Raw genomic sequence first — 20,438 nt, 5'->3', positions numbered from 1 at the left:
ACCGTGCCACGATCGGTCACGGCGCAAATTGCAAAAGTGTTCATTTAAAATGTTTTTTTGTTTTTGTTACACTTGCGTTCAAGTAAAAAAATCGAATTTTTTATTAATTTTAAAAAAAAACCTGAGGTTTATAAAGTCCAGTCCTTATAACTAACTATCGGAGTAGAAAAAACTATCTCTTATTAAGAGGGCTTGCTTGTGGCACTGGATATAAACATGGATTTTTACATAATAAAAATGGTAAAATTATAATCTGTAAAATCAGGTGGTAAAAAAATTAAAGTTTAATGATTTCTTCAGATTAAATTAGCCCAAACAGACGTAAAACCCAGGTAGATACCGAAAAAGGCAAACTTTGATGCAGCCGCTCAAGACTCTATGTCGAGATATTTGAGCATTTTAATATGGCTCGAATGGCTCGATAGAAATCGTATGAAAAATTAAAAGTAGGTATGCATTGTTGTATGGCAAAATGTAGTCTATGAAGAAATAATGATCGGTGAAGACCGCAGCAAAATCGGTCTTCTGGTGCATCTGACATTATCTTTTCCATCTCGCGCTGCCCGGATGTTAAATTTTTCGCTTTCAGCCCAATCCAATGATTTTTTTTTCAAATACAATAACAAATGCCTCGAAGGCCCGATCCCACTGCGGAGCCCATCAGTTCTCACATATTTGATTTCTTTCCCTAATTTACACTAAAAAGTTATAAATTAACAAAATAAAAGTTGGTTCAAAATACGTTTAATAGACTGCCTCCCGTCGCGTTCAAATCGCGCTAGTAGATTTAAAGAAAATGTGAATTAGTCGTCAAATGAATGTAATTATGAAAAATATTAAATAAATTACATGTGTAACAGAGAATCATTGTAAATTATTAAAAGCGGAGTGCATCGTACTTTAAATTAAACAAATGTACATCTATAAATTTGTAAAAAATGTAAATGTTATTCTAATAAGATTATTTTACCTACGACTAAAAAAAGCATATAATCGAGGGTTAACTGATAGAATGCATTAAGTCAACAGTCTTTATATATTTCAAATATTTTAAAGTAAAGGTGCAAAATGTTGATTTCAAATTTTATGGTATGAATAGAACAAAGATTACTATTTTAAAATTTAAAAAAAAAAATTTAACAAAAGAAAATTGTGGGAGAAATGATGCGTTGAACGAATAAAAAGGTTTACATGCGATTATCCCGGAATTTGCTTTAATGACTTAATGCATTCTGTCAGTAAACCCTCGAAATGGTGTCCGATACAATATCTATAATATGTAGTCTCTGCTATGTTATGTTTGTGATCTGAGACATCAATTTATTCCAGGCTTGTGACAGATTTAGTTTCTCAGTTACGCACTAAGCGCTAGTCCCGCTTTTGCCCGTTTTCCACAGATAAATTTTTAATACAACTTTAAGCCGCCATCTTGCTTTGAGAGCGTTGATGCAACACCGATCTACATACAGGCCTAAACACCGAAACAAAATGGCCGCCGCATGGGGCTATAGTAAATCTGCGTAAGAGTACAGCTGTCAAATGTTACTACTGTGAAGTACCTGCGTAGAGACGAGTTGCAATGAGTTGAGTTAACAGTATTATAATATAAACCTTACATTTTTGACAGAATTAACAATAAATAGTTTGATTAAAACAATATGCATATATATTATTCATTACAACATATTAATATATTTCTAAAACAAGACAAGGAAAATCAAAACTAATAAACCAGGGTCTGAAATTATACAATAAACTACCAGACAAAACTAAACAAAAGACCCAGACAAACTTTTCAAAAGAGGTAAAAAATATTATTTTGAATAACAGAGTAGGAATAAAAAATGTTTATATTATTTTTGTAAAATGAATGTAATAATCCGTAAGGGTTTATAAATATTTTTTCAATAAAAAAATAATAATTCATTCATTCAAATGGTTTCATAAATAAAATTAGACAGTTCTACTGAGTACCCCTGTAAAAAAATAATATTCATTTAATTTGAATTCATAAATAAAACAATAAATACAGGTTTATTCAATTTAATCAACACAATGAAGTTACGATACACGTATATGTAATAAACGAATAAAAAAGGTGAAAGACAGTTATGGCGGTATCTACAATTGTTTGAAATATATCAAACCTATCAATTTATAAAACAAAAAATTTGAGCTATTTTATAAAATTTTGAAGATATTGGTACTAATACAAAAATATTTTTTTACTAAATTACAAAAGGCAATCAACATACAAACAGAAAAATTTATTGATTATATAACACCTTTTTTTTATTAATATTATATATACTCAATGACCGCAAAAATATTGATTAAAACAAGTTTACTATAGTAAAATACAGGGTGTTCTTTAAACTCTGTCACATCTGAAACCACGATGATCAATATGGGCAAGAAGACATATTAGCATATTTATTTAATTTTTTTAAAAGGAAATATTTGAATAAACAAATGGTTCCGTACTTCTGCAGGGAAGAAGCGAAGGGGGCAATGTTTTGAGTATGCCCAAATGTTTGCAGACTGGCTGAATTTTCTCCCTAGGGAGTTATTTAGATCTGAATTTGTTGCAACAGAGAGGGAAAACATTTTTGAGAAGGGAATATGGAAGTGTAGCCATTTACAGAGCTTATGACCTGTCATTGGCTGGTTTAACTGGCCACTTTACACATGATAAATGTTTCAGATCTTTAACTTTACTAAAATCAACAAATGGATAAGTTGAAGAAATGTGGATGTTTAAACTTGGGCAGAAGGGTGAATGCCACCTTTATAAATGGACAATTCTAACTCACTATTTGCACTTACCGATACACTTAACATTGGGATAGGGGATGGTTGAGAATATTCAAAAGTAACTGCACTTTCCTTTTTAAAAATGGTCCATTCTTTTGGTCATTCTGTCATTTTGGTTTTCGTTCGTAGTTCGTATGGCGTTTGAAGACTGTTTAAAATGCCATTTATTTGTTTGCTGCTTGTCTTTTAGCTGAAGTTGAGAATCAAAATAAGCCAATTTCTTTTTATCACCGATAAATACTGATTTGAGATTGTGTAATAGATGGACTGAAAAATGGAGAGTCAAATTGTTCATGGGTGCAGTTCAACAAGTGAAACAAACGGCATGTTTTATATTCCAAGGAATGATGCACTGAGAGCATTGTGGTTATCTTTCTTGCCTTTACTCAGTGGTCAAAACAAGGAACAATTTGTCACCAAAAGAGCGTGCCAACTTCATTTTGATAGGATGGAAATAGATATCAAAACTTCGCCATGTACTGGGACAGGTATTTAATAATAATTTCTGTTTATTCACTAACGTTATGATTTTGCTCTCGGTTAATCAATTCGTTAATTAGCTCCACTTATGTAAATATTAAAATATGACTTTGTATAAATTGATATAATTTGTTGATTTTTCAGTTAAAACTTATATTCAGAAGCAAAAGCTTGAGAAAAGTAAATGCTTTATAAAGAAAATTTGAAAAAAAATGTCTGCACTCAAAAACAGACACCATTCAAACTGAGCAGAGAGGCGTTTGCTCTTTGTGGCGTCAAGAAATTACCTATTACTAAGTGATAGGGACCATTTCAGCTGCAGATTTAATGAAAATTTCAAAGAAACTCATTTTTAAAGTCAGAGTCTGGTTTGGTAACAGTCACCCTGGTTCTATATTTAGAACCGTAATTAAAAACAAATGGACACTGGACATAGAAGACATAAAAGGCGAATGAAATGGTAAAAATTGTAAGAAAAATGTTATTTTGATAATGATTTTTCATGTTTGTTGATAACACATATAATAATAATTGAAATCATTAATTTCAGATGCAACCATTGATATTGCCGGACAAAAAATGTATTCAATATTATGGAAGACATGGTCTTGGACAGAGGAGAGGGAGGGAGAAACTGCTTCATGGGTTCACATTTTTACAGTTTACAACTTGGACAGTCAACTGGGCCACAAAAACAACCTACCTCAGATAACATGTGATCCCAGACAAAATAATGAAAATGAAAGTGAAAACAGTCACGCAACTGCTCAGTGTACTTACAATTGCCATGTTTTTTTTTTAAAGTTTTGTAAGTTAGCTGTATACTCATTTTGTGTTTTATATAGTAAATTAGTTTTTCAATTTAGATAGCTGTCGATTCCTAACAATTGCGTAATGAAACAATGTTTATTTGTATATAACCACGTACGGACTTCTAGGCCTACCAGTTTCGAGACATACCCGTATCTTCGGGTTATATACAAATATTGACTTACATTTATTTATATGTTTGACCAAAAAGTTAAAGCTATGAATATGAATGATATTTTGTGATTGTTTTAGAAATACTCCAAAATGGCGAACCCCAAGAGATCCGAACCATATGAAATTCATTATGATAATTTAAATAATATAACAAACGTCAAGAAACTTTTATTAGATCTCGAACGTTAAGTGACTTATTATGGCGATGTTAAAAAGTCGCTTTTGAAAAAAGATAGGGTTTGTTAGAAAAAACAAATAAAAAATATTTTTACACTATTACAACTCGATTCCCATTTTCTTTAATGGTTATTTCTGACTATTTGAAAATTCCCTCAAAATTGAAATATTTGGGTACATTATAAGAACGCAAATATTTTTTTTATTTTTTTTTTATTTACCAGTTTAAAAGCAGTTCTTTCTTAAAATTACCGACATTCATGACAAAATGCCAAATATGTTTTTTGAAGAAAACTAGAAACATATTTTTCAAAATTTGAGTAAGTAAGTGTGTATATTTAGTTCTCTTCAATTGATTACATAATTTTAATTTGTTTACCTGAAATCTACTAAAATAAACCTTATCCATAATTATATTTATGGTTCATAATAATTTATATTAATGTCAGCCTTGTGGTGTAATGGTCAGCACGTTTGCCTACCATGCGAGAAATTTCAGGTTCGATTCCTGACATGGCGGATATGAAATATTTATTTCAAAGGGTGTTGGTACCCGAAGCGTAAGGCTGATCATCTTACCTTCATTTAACAAAAATAATTTTCACCATTAGATATGGAAAGGGGATGATGATGATATTACGGTTATAAGCGTAGACTATACCTTGTCTGCGTAATCTATAAGTGTGAAAGTACTACAATTAATGATATGAATAAAAAAAATAATGATATTATGTTTGTTTCCCTATCTACAATGAATTTTTTCGGATGATGAATTATTATATAAGCATAAAACTTTGTTACTACACGGTGAGCAATACCTGTATTTATAATATTAATTTTGTATCACCCAACGATGGGCGGAGTGTCTCCCAAAAATATAGTTGCGTTCTGTTAATATAATAAACGTGTAACGCTAATAACTAAGTTACTGTTTTTATAATAAAAGACATTAGTTGTTTCTTAATGTAAATCAATATTGTTTTGTAATTTTTCCCTTGTTATTATGCTATAAAATTTTTAAAAAAATATTCTTATTTTAAGATTGTTTGTGTCATACTATTAATTTTTTTGGACATATTTTTTGTGCAGTTTTTTGATAGTAATTTTATGTTAAATTGTTTTTTTTAGATGTGTGTAATGTATATTATGTAAACTTTTATGTTACTGTTTTTTTTGTTGGAAATATGATTTATTAGTAAAAATGTAAAATATCTAATGGTGTTTTTGTTCTACTTTTGTTCCTAATCATGAATTTAATGCACCAATATCGACCGCGTCGACCAATATTGATCGATTTGGACATCATTAATACATCAACATCGATGATCGAATTCGCAATGTGGCGCAACACTAAGTCAGTTACTGCATAGTCTATGATTAAGCGACACTAGCGCTTCGTGTGTAACAGCGTGTCCTATAATTTAAGAGTCCTGTCTATATATTAGTATTTGTAATCTGTGATTTATTCTAATTTATTATCTATGGTTCGCTGGTGGATCGCCTCTGTCTTCTGTCGAAAGTCGCGGACAATGTTTTTAACATTTTTTGGAAATTGTGTAAATGTGCACTGAAATTTGTGTTAAACATTAGATAGGACAAGTTTTTTCTAACCTTCCTTTACATGTAAGTTATACAGTTTTTTTTGTTTTAATATTACGCTTCCATTTTAGTGATTGCCAAACCCACCGCGATTGTTTCACATTCAATGGTACACAAATGGCGAATTGTCGATAATTTGATATAAAGTGTTTACGCGCTGTTTGTAGTGTTTTCCATATGTAATATTGCTTGCGATGCGTTGCGACATGAAGTGAAATTGCGATATGTGTTTAGAAATCGGCTTTCACATCGTGTTTTTTTTTTACATATGATTATTAGGTACCTGTTTTTTGTTCATAACATTAGTACATCATCTGTTATATTTACGCAAAGTTGTCATTTATACTTCTCTAATTTAATATCAACTTCGGCCGAGTATTGATTTACATTAATCTACTGTTTAAAACCATATATAAATAATATTGGCGCAATGATGAATATGCTATTACTATATATTTATTTTATTTATTTATTCATTTCATATTACATTTGTAAACATATTCACTAACATATTATGGCTTCTAGGCTGTGCCCGCGTTAATCATTATAATATGTACTTATATTGTATTATTATAATAATTTTTTTATTGGCTCTGCACCATTAAGTTCTTTTACTGGATTCAATAAATATCATTATACACACATAATAGTATAATCTGACAGGCGTGCATTAAATAGTCTGTTATTGTATTTATTGTTAAATTGTGTTTAGTTATGTACTTAAATAGTTATTGCAGTAAATAATATGATAAAATTTATTTATAAGAAAATTCTTATTACAAATTTATTAATGCTGAGATCTAGGAACTTTTGACACAACCATTTTAAAAACAAAATTAACTTTGCCGCCTGACTTATCAAAACACAAAATAAATAAAGCCTTTGAGTAGTCTTAAACGTCGGTCTTCGCAAACTTGTGCTGTGCACTGTAGACAAATAGGTTTTACGCAGAAGCAACAGGCAAACCGTGTTTGACGCTTCAGCCCTGGGCAGATGCGACACAACTTCTTTGCGGATGATGTGCCATGGTCACTTGGCGGCGGAGAAAGTGGTAAATAAAACGACACGAAGGCATGTGCAATTCAGTCAGGGTTTTTCATTTTAAACACGCTGTTTCAAAACAGCGATCGGAGTTCTCTAATTAGGTCCATAAAAAAATCTCTTCTCAATTTAGTTCCTTTACAATCATGTGATCTCTTCATTAGTTTTAAATGTATTTTTTTTGTTAATAATATTATATTGCAGAAAATTTGTAATGTATTGTAATTTGGAAAATAAGAATTAAAAAAAAAAATGCTAGTAAATAAAATAAAAAATGTACTGATAGGTGTCAGCCATATTGCCCAGTAAAAGATCTTAGCACATTTTTTATCTATTTCATCCACACCGCCTTTAGTCCTTTTGTAATCTGCAATTGTTGCCATTCTTATCTCTATCAGTGCTGACGTTGTAGTGACGAGTAGATGCTTGCGAGGTTTACTGCTTTGTATGTTTTTGATGCAAAAGACATCAACCTGACCGTATCAACTTTTAAAACCGTAAATATAACTTTAAACATCTCTATTTTGTTTTGACCGAACTCTGGTAGTATTTTGCATTTATTTTCTTTCATTGTACTCAAATATTTCAACCCTTTTTGTGGGATTGAGTCTAAACAATTATCAGCTGTTTTATTTCAATTTTTATTTTCTGTTGGCTCAATGACTCGTGATACAGACTGTGTAGACACAGCCAGCCTTTTCTCTGTCTCTGTTACACTTAGTCCATTAGAACCTTTTGCGTGATAAATATATATCTATAGGATTTTCAGACATTACTTAAAATCATCATCTAAATTCCAAGTTTTGCAGGTTTTTTTTGTTAAAAAAAGTATAAACATCGATAGCTATTAAGGGTATACTTTATACACACATTGCAAATGACTAAAATTCGTGTTAGCTTTTATTTCTTTTTTTTATTTAAATGATTTTGAGGTTATCACACAAGGCTTTCCAAAATACGAATGAGAAATAAGTCAAATATTAACTGTTACCAATATGTATATTACACAAACACCCAAATAACATAAACTGAGATGACGGGTTGAAATTAAATTCGACATGGTTCCCAGCACTACAAACTACAAAAATGACACTGAATTGCCTACTGCCGACTGCGACACGGTAGAAATTACAAGTACATAAACACATTTCTCTACAAAACACACACAAACACAGTTTACCCTGAAGATGGCTCCTGCAATGGTGGCTGAAACGTCGGAAGGAATCCAACTTACACAGGATCACCTATAAAAGACACATATTGAGAAATAAGTCGGTTTCATTTAGACCTTGGGGGCGGAGCAAAGTTGAAAAATTAAGATTTGAGAATTCAACGTACAGCACATTCTTCTGATTATTTTTCAGTTCAGAAAAAATAATAAATTTACACTTACAATACTTTTATTTTTTTTACAAATTTTACATTTGTTTTTGATTGAATTACTCGTTTTTTTCAAATAGAAGAGAAAGGATTTTAAAAAAAATACAATCGCCATTAAACTAGCAATCAAATAAAAATACATATAATTCATAAAGGTAATTAAATAAAAAAAAAACTGTTAAGGAAAATTACAATAAATGCCAACAATTATACCCATCACGACACCAAGTATCTGTACCATGACTCTGAAAGTCATAATTCAAACAAAAATACATAATTACAATCAATTACGTACACATTTTTCTGTCAAACATCTTTTTTTCATAAAATTTAGAATTGATGCTTGTTTTATTTATTTCACTCTCATGGTTCTCAAATTTCCTCTCAAAGCACTCAACCTTTAAAAAGACTTTTGGGTAGTCTCAGTGCTATGCGAAAATCCAATATATCATGATCTCTGGAGATTGTCATTACTGTCTTCGTCATCACACACAAAATGATCTATTTCATAATGAAAAAAGAAATGTTATTACGTTCCAACCAGACAATAACAACGGTATATTGTATTCCTTGTTTTCCTTCCGTAAATCAATTGTCTTCTTCATTTTCCCCTGTAAAATATCTATTTCATTTTCCACATTGTAATAAAAAAGAAGAAATAATTGAATATTGTATTCGAAGAAACATCATTCCATGCATCATTCAATAAATTTAATGAAAGATTCTAATTTAGCTGCCTTTCCCTTTGTTTAATAAGGTATAATACTGCAAACCTTTTATAAAAACTTAAACTGAATCTTGGATTTTTTCTATCAACACATTTTTCACCTTTAAACTTGAACGTAGTGTCGGGTGTTACGTTATAGAAAAGTCCTGTTTCATCTATGTTGTAGATATCATTATCATTGAAATCCTTTCTTTTTTCTGACCAAACAGTATCAACCCACTCACTTGCCATTACACCGTCAATAGATGCTGCTTCTCACTCACTTTTGTATAAACAATATTGTGTCAATTTTTAAAATGGTCTAACCAGTCATTATTACACTTGAAATCGTCGGTTCCAAATTATTTCATTCATTCTAGCATTCTAGCAATGTTTCAACATTTGTACGATTGTACTTTCTAAATTTTGTTGTCCTTGATGTTCTTTTCAAATGCAGATAAATAAACATTCTTATTTTTTCACAATGTTGACAATGTGGATGAAGATAGAGAAAACTTTGTACACGATTTTTCTATTTCATGAATAATTGCCACTTTTTCACGAATTAGGAGACACTTCCTCTTGTTATTAGATATGTTTATAATTTAAGAGTAAGTTTTTAACTGAACTGCTCTAGAACAAATCTGATATCACCCACTCGTAATGTTTATTATGCATTGACCAGTGTAAGAATTGAACATTGATAAATCTGAAAAACATCGTAAAAACCCTTGAAACAAACATGTCATTCATAAACTACAAACTAATTTGTAAATTATAATAATGCGCCGAGCTGGTACTCGTTGAATTACAAATTTGGATTTTTATATGTATTTTCAACCATATGTGTAATCCTTTTTCAATGTATCTAATCCGATCTCAACACCCGGCGGCATCGGCTCTAGAAGTTAATCGCCCATTTGGACTATTATTTATTCGAAAATTATGTTTTTGATTAAAGTTTTGACAATATTTTTGTTCAGTATGTCAGAGAAGTAGCTCGCTATGGAGAAAACCACTAACTAAAATGTCAATAAATGTTTTCTCATTTCCTCCAAGATCTGTTTCCGTGAGCGTTATACCAAGTTCGACTGTAATAATTATATTCATCTATGAATCAACCATTAAATTTTTTGATATAAGTATTATCGTACAGAATGCAAGTTGCAGAATGCAAATGTATGTAAATGTTACGATACATCAGGCTCCAGTCCGTTTCAGCCTGGGTGTTCATTCAAATATATATACAATATTTAAGATTTATTTACTCCTTATATCAAAATCAAAAAGCAGTTTATTTTTTATCTACTGGTACCTAAGTACGTTTCTATTTTTTCTGTTTTATTTTGGTAGTCAGAATAACACAGTCAGTTTGTTTGTTTTGAAGTGAATTGGAATGATGGAATTCCACTGTAATTATATAATTACAATGGTATTTTATCAATAATTGTCAATAAATAACATAAATTGAATGTATTATTTGTTATAGGCAGTCAACCTTAGCTTAGCTGGTTCGTCATATATTGTAAGATAATAGAACTTGTAACGTCGCACTTTGGAACCAAATTCAGAATTAGCGATAAAAAGTGTAAAGTTTTTAAAATAAATTTACAACTTATTCAAAAATAAATTATGTATTAAAATTTAAAATACATTTTCAAAATCAAAATAACACATGTTTCATAAACTTTGTTGATTTATAAATGAATGTAATGATTTAGAAAATTGGAAGTAACAGAAATTTTCAAATATTTTTTATATCCACAGGAATAAATTATTTTCTGAATGTCTGTACAGCTGAATCAGGTGTAACTTTATTTGGCAAAGTTATTGATAGCTAAGAAAATGAAATAACTACTACCTCTCCTCTTTAACTGACTCTCTAGTTTATCACCATTTAAGTAATTCTGAACTGTTTCAAACCTGATCATTTCTATATATACCTCTGAATTCTATGTAACCTTTTGATCATCCCAGATTGGTCATCTTAACATAATGCTAATTTTTTTATGTTACATCTGAGAGGGTTAAGAATAACTAAGTAGGTAGTTATTTTATGTAAATATTCTATTCTTAAGTCTATTCTGCGTTGTATTTTTATAAATTTAATTTATTCAATCGGAGTTTCTAATTTTGTTTTGCTGTTCTTTCTTCCTAAAATGCTCTATTCAGAAAACCTTTTTCCTGCGAAAATATTTTTGAGTTTATTATGCATTGCACAGTCTATAAACTGGATAAACTGATTCATATCTTTTGTATTTTAATTGCCCATTGAGACATTTTTTTTTGTTGTAGACAGCTTGACACTTTAATTCACTGAGTTTGATACGAGGGTGTATCATTAAGTCCGTGACTTTTTGAATTTCCCACATTGTACTTGAAATGCGACATTGCTCCCGTCAACTGCCATCTGTCGATAGACTGCTGCGATATTTTAAGCAATCTGCGTCATTTAGTTTGTGTTTGACGAGCATTATTTTTTGTGGAAACAAACCAAGGATAAATTTGATAAATACTATGGGAACTCACCATAATTTCAATGGTAAAGAAGTGCTTTACTGAATTTTGTTGTGGTCGCACAAACACGAGTGACACTTAAGGTTCTGGATGTACACCCAAAGCAATTGAAAAAAATCCAAAATATGGTGTTGGCCAATCGGAGATTGAAAGTGCGTGAGATTGTAAAAGCCATAGTCATATTGCATGTTTCAGTGGTTTCTATTTTGAATCATCATTTGAGTATAAAAAAGCTATCAGTTTATTAAGCAAGTGTTTGCTCACATTTGACCACAAACGTAATCGTGGAACAACTTCGAAGGATTGTTTACAGTTGTTTAACTGTAATCTTATGCTGTTTTATAACCGTGGACGAAACATGGGTCCACCATAATACACCAGAGACCGAGCACCCCAGAAACAGTGGGTTTCTCCTGGCGATCAGCGCCGAAGAAGGCCAAGGTGGGTCTGTCGGCCAACAAAGTCATGAAAATAGTTTTTTGGGATGCATACGGCATAATCTACATCAATTACTTTCAAAAGGGAAAACATTCAACGACTCATATTATGTCAACTTATTGACGTCGAACGTCGATTTGATGAAAAAAATAGGAAATTTGACCAAAAAGAATACCCCCTTCCACCAAGACAATGCACAGGTGCATTTTTGCGTAGTTGCCATGTTAAAATTTTACAAGTTGGGCTAGCCGTTGCCATATTCTCCGGATTTAGCCCCCAGTGAATATTTCCTATTTCCAAACTTGAAGAAATGGCTTGGCGGAAAGAGACTTGGCTCAAACTAACCTATTTTGAGGACCTCGACAAATCTTATTATTTGGAGGGGATCAAAACATTCTTCAATCGTTGGACGAAATGTATTGAGCTTAAAGGAGACTAAGTTGAAAAATAAAATGTTTTTTGCCGAAAAAACTATAGTAAAGGACTGAATGATCCACTCTCTTAGACCAATGTTCGATGAAACCGGTTATTGTTTTATCAAACTAAGTAGATTAAAGTTTCAACCTGCCATTCTTTAATAATTTTATTTTATATAATGAACTTCCAATAAGAGTTTCAATAATTTGAATGTTTAAAAATGAGGACTTGCAAGCATCTAGGCTTTAACTAAAAAATACTCTTATATTTTTCATTATTTTCTGCATTAATATTTCTAGAATGAGATTTTTTGTGTTTTAAAGAAAATGTGTTGTGGGTTTATTTTATAAGGTTCAATTGGTTGCTTGGATCAGATCTTTGGGTGATGGTTGATGCAAGGCGGGCCGGGTGCCTCGGATGGACCTACTGACTCTGACCTGAAAGCTCTCACCCACAGACTTAACAATCACATCCAGCTTGGTCTTCAGAATGATATTGCAAGGTGATACTTTAAATTATTTATTGTTTCAGCATTTGCTTTGTGGAATAACATTTAAAATGTGTTTTAAATAAAACACTTCTTTTTTATAATTTTAATTAGAACACAACAAGTTTCAGGTTCATTCAGAATGACCCGTCATTAGGTTTAAATATAAACTTTATATTTATTATTATTATGGATAATTTACATACAGTCTTTTTGTTAAAATCACCCCGAGGGTGCTGTATATTAAGTATCCCAACACGTCTTGCAGCTACAGAGTTCATGGACGGTATGAAATTTAGCCCCAATTAATATTATTTAAAAATAGACTTTTCTAATTATTTTTTCAAAATCGTTTACAAATAAGAGCTGGATTACAACACGTCCTGCAGCTACAGAGCACATGGATAGTTGAACTTCCATATCTTTATGAATTTTAAGGATAAAATAATTTAATAATTCATGACATTTAGACACGAAAGCTATATTAACAGACGTCTTGCAGCTACGAAGCGCATGTACGAATGGAATTATAGAAATCTAACTATGGTTTAAATTTTAAATAAATAAATTTACACCTGATGGGGGTGATGGGTAATTCTAAATACCTGAAGTTTGTGTTCTAATTAATATCAAACTCGTGTGTGGCTTAAAAATACAAAGTGTTTTATCAATAATGTATTTGTTAATTTAAATTTGTAATCAGTTTATGTTATTTTACATTTTAAGCTCAAACTTATTGTTATTATATTACATATCATCGGTCGGCGTGCATTACCGCCAATCTACAATTTTAGCAAAAATTATCCTTTCATATTTGAGAATTTTTAACTCTTATTAAATGTTCCCTGATCATACGATACGCGCGGGACCAATAGTAGGCAAGCTTTCTGAAGGTGAACAGTATCGCGGATCGGAGTGAATGATGTGTTAGATATGATTTTGAAACAGATTTTACTATCTCCTGGGAAAAGTTGATTTGGTAGATTGGCGGTAATGCATGCCGACCGAGGATATATATATTATATGTATGTTTATACACAAAAATCAGTTTTAATTTATTAAATTGTAACAAACAGATGGTTGATGAGATAATTCATAACTAATATTAAAAATATTATATTTAGATATTAATATTTTTTATGCAAGAAATTTACAAACTTTGGCGACCTCTAATGAGTTTGTTAATCCTCACGCTCCGGATCTTTGGATATAGACCCTTCTGTAATAGTAGTAATGTGTGCACACTAATGGCTGCATTAGATGGTGCAAGAAATGGTACCTTAAGTTGTACCATTTTTTATAGAAAATTGTGTGCAGGTATGCACGCCATAACTTTATTTTCAACCACATTGTACCCGGGAAATTTAATAATGGGAGTGAAATCGTAAAAATAGTCAGTAGGGATGAGGCAATCTGTATTTTACAAAAATTTTAATGAAAACTCACATTAATTTATAAAAACTATTTACTAAATAATTTTATTGTAAAAGTCCCGCTGAATTGCAAGCATGCAATTCATCAGTAGGTTCTTATATATTTTTTATATCAGATACCCTACTTAAATCAATAATTTTAATTCAATATTACATATTTTATTTAACAGATTGTTGAAAATATAAATTATTCTCCATTCACCACAATTTTGGCATGTTCTGTAATTTTATTTATTTCATAAAAATAATGTTGATTAAAGAGGACATTCAGTGTTACGGGAAATAGGAGGCAAAAAATGTTTTCGTACACATGGTAAAAATTAAAGTATTTGATTACTCAGCAAAGTTTCTTAAAAATTCATAAAAATAAACTACTTTAAAGCGTCATAGGTTCTGGTCAACAGCTATTTAGAATAGCCAATCAATTATGTGTTGTGATAGATTTCCAGTTTGCAGGAAGCGATATTTAGCATGTTTTCATATGTATGGGATTCTCATTTTAAAAGTCAGCTCAATTCGCCAACAACAACTCTAAGGTCACAGGCGGAATACAAAATTACAAAACTTTAAAAGAAACATAGTGATAATAATACGATAAATAAAATTATTTATAAATATATATTTTTACTTAGTTTGAGTCTTTTAACAAATAAATAAATAAAATTGAAACACTGAATTTCCTCATTGTATAAATTTTGCAATATTCATTTGTCATTATTTTGTACACAGATTGTAGTATTTATTTGAAAAATTGTAGTCCGTATTTGTTGTTTGTGATTTGTTTAACTGCCCCCTTTAAATATGTTGCATACAAACATAAACATCTTGTATATGCAGTGCTGTGAAAAGGTATTCTATCTAATGTTTATCATGGAAAAGTAAAAAATTAAATTTATAATACGGTGTTGTTGTTATAACTTCATAAAAATATATACAATTATTTATTAATTTAGTATTTTGTATGACCACCTGTATACACATGAACACATGTATATTTTAAGGTTTTTTTAAAAACATTTTGGCATGCTCAAAATTATTATTATTATTTTTTTTCTTTCAGTATTTTTCTCCATTCTTCAAGTAGCGCAATTAACAAGTTATTTCTATGACACCTTTCTGTTTTTTCCTGTCAAGTTGCCCGCAAATTTTCTATTAGATTTAAGTCCGGGCTTTTCCAAAACTTCGAGATGTAGATTCTACAGTGCAGATAAAGAAACACCAATATACATTTTATGTGAATATGATGTGTTGCCGAAGCGCGCGTGCACCCGGACTGGAAGGGTCTCGGGCGGCCACTAGGCTAATGAAAAATTTGGCAATCCAACTCCTGCTCCAGTTCCTGGTTGTAAATCCGGAACCGAGATGGCGCGTCACTAGCAACGTCAGAACTAGCGTGATCCATCGTGAAATGAATACAGGGATCGTGCACCTGGCTACGGCCTCAATCCATGCAGCGTTTGCTCCCTGAGGGGGGTACTAGCGTTGGGAGAGAGGTCGTGGTCAGGTGTCGCTGCGCAGACGCCGCTGTCCCTAGTGAAGGTCGATCGCCCAGCCCTGCTTCAGCTCAGAGGCCTGCAGCGCAGAACCTCATTGCTTAGTCTGTAGGATAACCACGTCTAGAGTCTGGCTTACACAGCGGTCTGCAAGCAGGAGGAACCTTCGATCAGGCGTTTCGTTTTACCCACAGGTAATATATCTAGATTTGCGAAGTGGGCGTGGCCACATCTCCAAATTGACCTAATATGAAATTTGATCAAACCTGGCGTAGCAGTCGCTTTAAACTTGCGGCTGTGCTCAAAGCCCTAGTACATTTTGAAAATGTCAAGTTATGCAGTGAAACCATCCATATTATTGTACTGGCAAGTGCATAAAAATGCCGTGTTTTCTATGTATAATACATTATTATTATTATATTAATTTTAAGCGAGCACCTTAAAGCAGATATGCTTTAATCTATTTTAACGAAAGTTAGTTGTTGGCGCACTTAAACTTTTCCGAAACAAATCTAGTCCATTTTTGAATCCGACTACACATTGAGATCAGCCCTTGTGGCAGCTTATTCCAACCATCAACAACCCTTTTGCTCAGGAAATATTTCCGTGGATTCAGATTGAATCTCATTTTCTCCAGTCTGAGACTGTGGCCTCGAAATCGAGCATCTTTAAGCTTGAACTAGAGAAAGGGGTGACCTGATAAAGACATATAAGAGTATCTTGTATGTCTTTATCAGGTCACCCCTTTCTCGCCGTTCCTGCAGCATTGTGAGACCGAGAGTTTCCAGTCTCCACATATGAAAGCAGTTTTAGTCTCGGCAACAACTTTGTAGCTCGTCTTTGGATTCCTTCCAACAAGTTGATGTCCTTAACCAAATAGGGATTCCATATCTGAAACCCGTATTCGAGAGTAGGTTTGTAATAGGATTTTTATATTTTAGTAGCATATTCTGTGTTATATTATTTTGGGAAAAAAGTAATTTCGTATTTCACGCCCTTTTTTTCAACTAAGTATATCTCATTCATTATTGGTCACATCAGATCATATGATATGGCATTGTAAAAGTGTAAGTGAATACTACAAACGCTTCTTTGGCAGTATTGCGCTTGGTCGGTTCAGTCGTGAAGTATTGTGCGTCGAGTATGGAGGTCTCAAAGGAAGTGAGTGAATGTAATTTTTGAACAACTTCCAGTTTTCATCAATGCCAGTTTTATGAAAATGAATAGATCCTTGTGACAACAGTTTATTTATATTTTCATTGTTGGATTTATAGTAATTTTTTCTTTCACATTTAGATACTTTATTATCGGTGCAGACGGATGCTTGTAGGGTTGTAACCATAGATACATGATCATCATCATCAGTGGCGCTACAGCCCGTTGTGGGCCCTGGCCTCCTCCAGAATTCGTCTCCATTCGTCCCTGCATCCTGCGGCTCTTCTCCAGTTCGTCAGATCAATCGCTCTAATGTCACTTACCACATAATCCAGCAATCTTAATTTTGGTCTACCTCTGCTTCGTCTGCCTTCTGGAGTGGTATAAAGAATCTTTTTTTGGGAGATGGTTATCATTCATTCTGTGCACATGGCCCAACCATTGTATCTTCTTATTTTGATGAATTGTGCAATGTTGGGTTCGCTATACAGTGCCTATAATGGTCTTAGTTTTTAATTTGGATCCCAGATGTTTAAACAAGCCATTGTTACATGATCACTTTTGCCTATGCACGGTAGGTATTCTATATTTGTAAGCAGATTTTCTTCGTTAGATAGGATTATATCTAGTATAGACGGGGTATCGTTGTTCCTGTAACGGGTTGATTTATTTACCAATTGGTCCAAGTTGCTATCAGCGAACATATCCAGGAATAGGTTTTCTGCAATTCGCATATTACCAAGGGATTGAAGGTATTGAATAAGTTAAATCTGTCAAACGATGGCTGCCATTAAAACTGACATAAACATGCGATTATTTTTAAAAATTGTGATGCGAACATCACTATTTTATTCTAAAATAAGTCAACTGTGTTTTAGTTCTAATTAATTTACCGTTTTGATTTTTGCTCGTGTTGTTGAAATATTAATTGATGAAATTAAATGATAAAAGTAATTACCTATTTAATCAAAAGTCAAGTAAATATTTATTTTATTGAACGGTATCATTCCCTATTTGAAAAATTCAGTTTATTAAAGAATTCAGGTCATCATTGAAACCTACTAAGCTATGGAATTTAAATTACCTACAACAAACTTTTTTAGTTTTGAGTGAACGCGGTTGAAATGCGATCTCTTAGACGGATGTGTGGGAAATCAATGTATGACAGGGTTACGAATGATGAAATCAGGCGAGAGTGTAAATCTGAGACAAGTATAATTGATAAGGGGGGAAAGGGTCTCTGAGATGGTTTGGTCACGTAGAACGAATCGACGACGAAAGAATGGTAAAACAAGTATATATGGCAAAAATGAACGGCAATTTTAGACGAGAACGACCAAGGAAGACGTGGCATGATCAGATAAACCAAAATCTTAAGTCTGGTCATGTCAAAAGCAGACAGAACCGAAGAGCATGTATGACAAGATGTATGAATGTGGAAGAGGCTAGGATTGTATGCCAGGATAGACGTGTGTGGCAGTCCATTCTCTCTGCCTACCCCTACGGAGAAATGGCGTGATGGTAGTAGTAGTAGTAGTAATGGAGAAGGATAAAAATTATGTTTTTAGTGAGTAACTCACAAATGCTGATTTTGAAGTTACCTAGTTGTAGTGACTACCCCGCGATATGATTGCGATGGTCTTTGTGAAGACTTTTCACAGCACTGTATATTTATGATTTATTATTGTGTGCACATATTATGCAGAAAAAGAACATATTATGTATTGTAAGGTTATTTAAAGATAACATCGTCTGGTCCATGCGACTGTTTTGAATATGAAATTTTCATCAAAATAATAGATATTTACATAGTTGCATTATAATAATATGAAACACACATTTTAGATTGTAGTCATTTTTCATTTTTAAGGCAATTTAAACCTTTAAAAAAAAAACAGGATTATTTTTTTACTGCCTGTAATTTATTTTTTTTAAACTGTTCTGCAATTTTTTTTGCAGATTTGCAACATTCTTACGGACCTGACTTGTTGTGTATAAAAAAAGTGTTATTATTTTTACCAAGATGTTTTCATACATTGATCCAGTTTTAGTTTTCAGTGTTATTATTTTTATTTAGTTGTTTATTTTGTATGTAATATGTACTCTTAGCAACACAATATTTGTATTAATGGATTTTTTATACTTTGTTTCTCATAATTATGTATTTGTATTACTTGTATTGTATGAGTTTATATTATTGTGTAGTGAATTAATGAAATTCAAAATATTTTTTTTGTAAAATCTTATCAAAGTAAATATTTTATCTTTTATTTGATGATTCCTCATATGGTATAATTTATTTTGGATTTCATGCTTATTTAGTTTTTTTTTGTTTTTCAGATATGTTTTTACTAATAATGTTTGTGTGGTGTATCCAATTTTCAACAATTCATGACAAATAATTTTAGGTTGGTTTATCTTTTTTTTATGTTTGTTTTTTTCTTTTAATTTTTACCTTAATCAATAATATTGGTCTTCTCCTTAACAAAACCTTTGCATTTTAGAATCTTCGATGAAACTCTATACACTGACATTGAGCTTATTCTTGGAAAATTAAAAATATCCACTCATAGATGTATACTGAAAACTAGATCACCGAGGTTCTATGAAACATTGGATAGTATTTTGAAAAAAGGAATAAGCAAGGAAACATTTATTGAGATAGAATCTTTCATAAGGTAATTTTGTAGTATGTATTGCATTAGTTGGTAATGTATTTGGAATAATTATTATATCGGAAATATTGGTTGGTTAGGAGCAATTTGAGTACTGTAGCCATTTGGCAATAAGCCCGTCAATTTATAAATATGAACGCACAAAAAATCAAGCAAATAAAACTATTTGATGAAAACTAAATCATCGAAGAATATATCAATATCGCAGCAGAGATTGACAATGTTTTAAAAAAAAGAAACGGGTTGTGATTCCGTTGCTAATGTCATGGACTAATTGATCAGAGGTCTGAGGTTCAAACCCTGCTATGCCACAACTTGGTTACCATTTTTCTAATAAATTTAAAACTCGTTAAAAAATTGCCCCAAAATTTCAATATTTGGGTTAATCATAGAAACGTAAATATTCATTAAAAAAAAATAGATGACTGCCTTGGCATTTAGAGGTTCATAATCCGTTCATTAGCTGGTATATGTGACCACTACACATTTTGTAATATTCACTATTGTGCTTGTTTATTAACGTCCATATTTTTCAAGCCCTGTAATTAAAGACTAGATGTCAATTATTCCTCCCCCAAAAAAGTCTCCACTTCCCTTAAATTCGCCAAGGATAAATTCCACTACTTGCCTAAATTGCTTTGG

The 20,438-nt window shown here is 31.8% G+C and overlaps 1 protein-coding gene across 5 annotated transcripts in view; it reads left to right on the top strand.

Annotated features, from left to right (window-relative positions):
- Positions 1–5,841: 5,841 nt before the first annotated feature.
- LOC148284699 (uncharacterized) overlaps positions 5,842–20,438 on the top strand; it is a 35,081-nt gene continuing 20,484 nt past the window's right edge. Inside the window, exons 1-4 of one of the 5 annotated variants that reach the window (XM_088236517.1) lie at positions 5,842–6,078; positions 12,928–13,055; positions 19,462–19,529; positions 19,626–19,799. In XM_088236517.1, coding sequence (XP_088092643.1) covers positions 19,513–19,529; positions 19,626–19,799 — 191 coding nt within the window. In that variant the 5' untranslated portion in view covers positions 5,842–6,078; positions 12,928–13,055; positions 19,462–19,512. Of the gene's footprint in view, positions 6,079–12,904; positions 13,056–19,461; positions 19,530–19,625; positions 19,800–20,438 lie in introns of all 5 variants that reach the window. The other 4 variants (XM_088236508.1, XM_088236502.1, XM_088236522.1 and 1 more) reach the window with 4 other exon arrangements.

The sequence above is a fragment of the Micrasema longulum genome, unplaced genomic scaffold (genome assembly GCF_059751315.1).
Source record: "Micrasema longulum isolate JH-2025_06_02 unplaced genomic scaffold, ASM5975131v1 h1tg000097l, whole genome shotgun sequence".
Taxonomy (NCBI): Eukaryota; Metazoa; Arthropoda; class Insecta; order Trichoptera; family Brachycentridae; genus Micrasema; species Micrasema longulum.
This window is presented reverse-complemented; position numbering and strand designations above follow the sequence as displayed.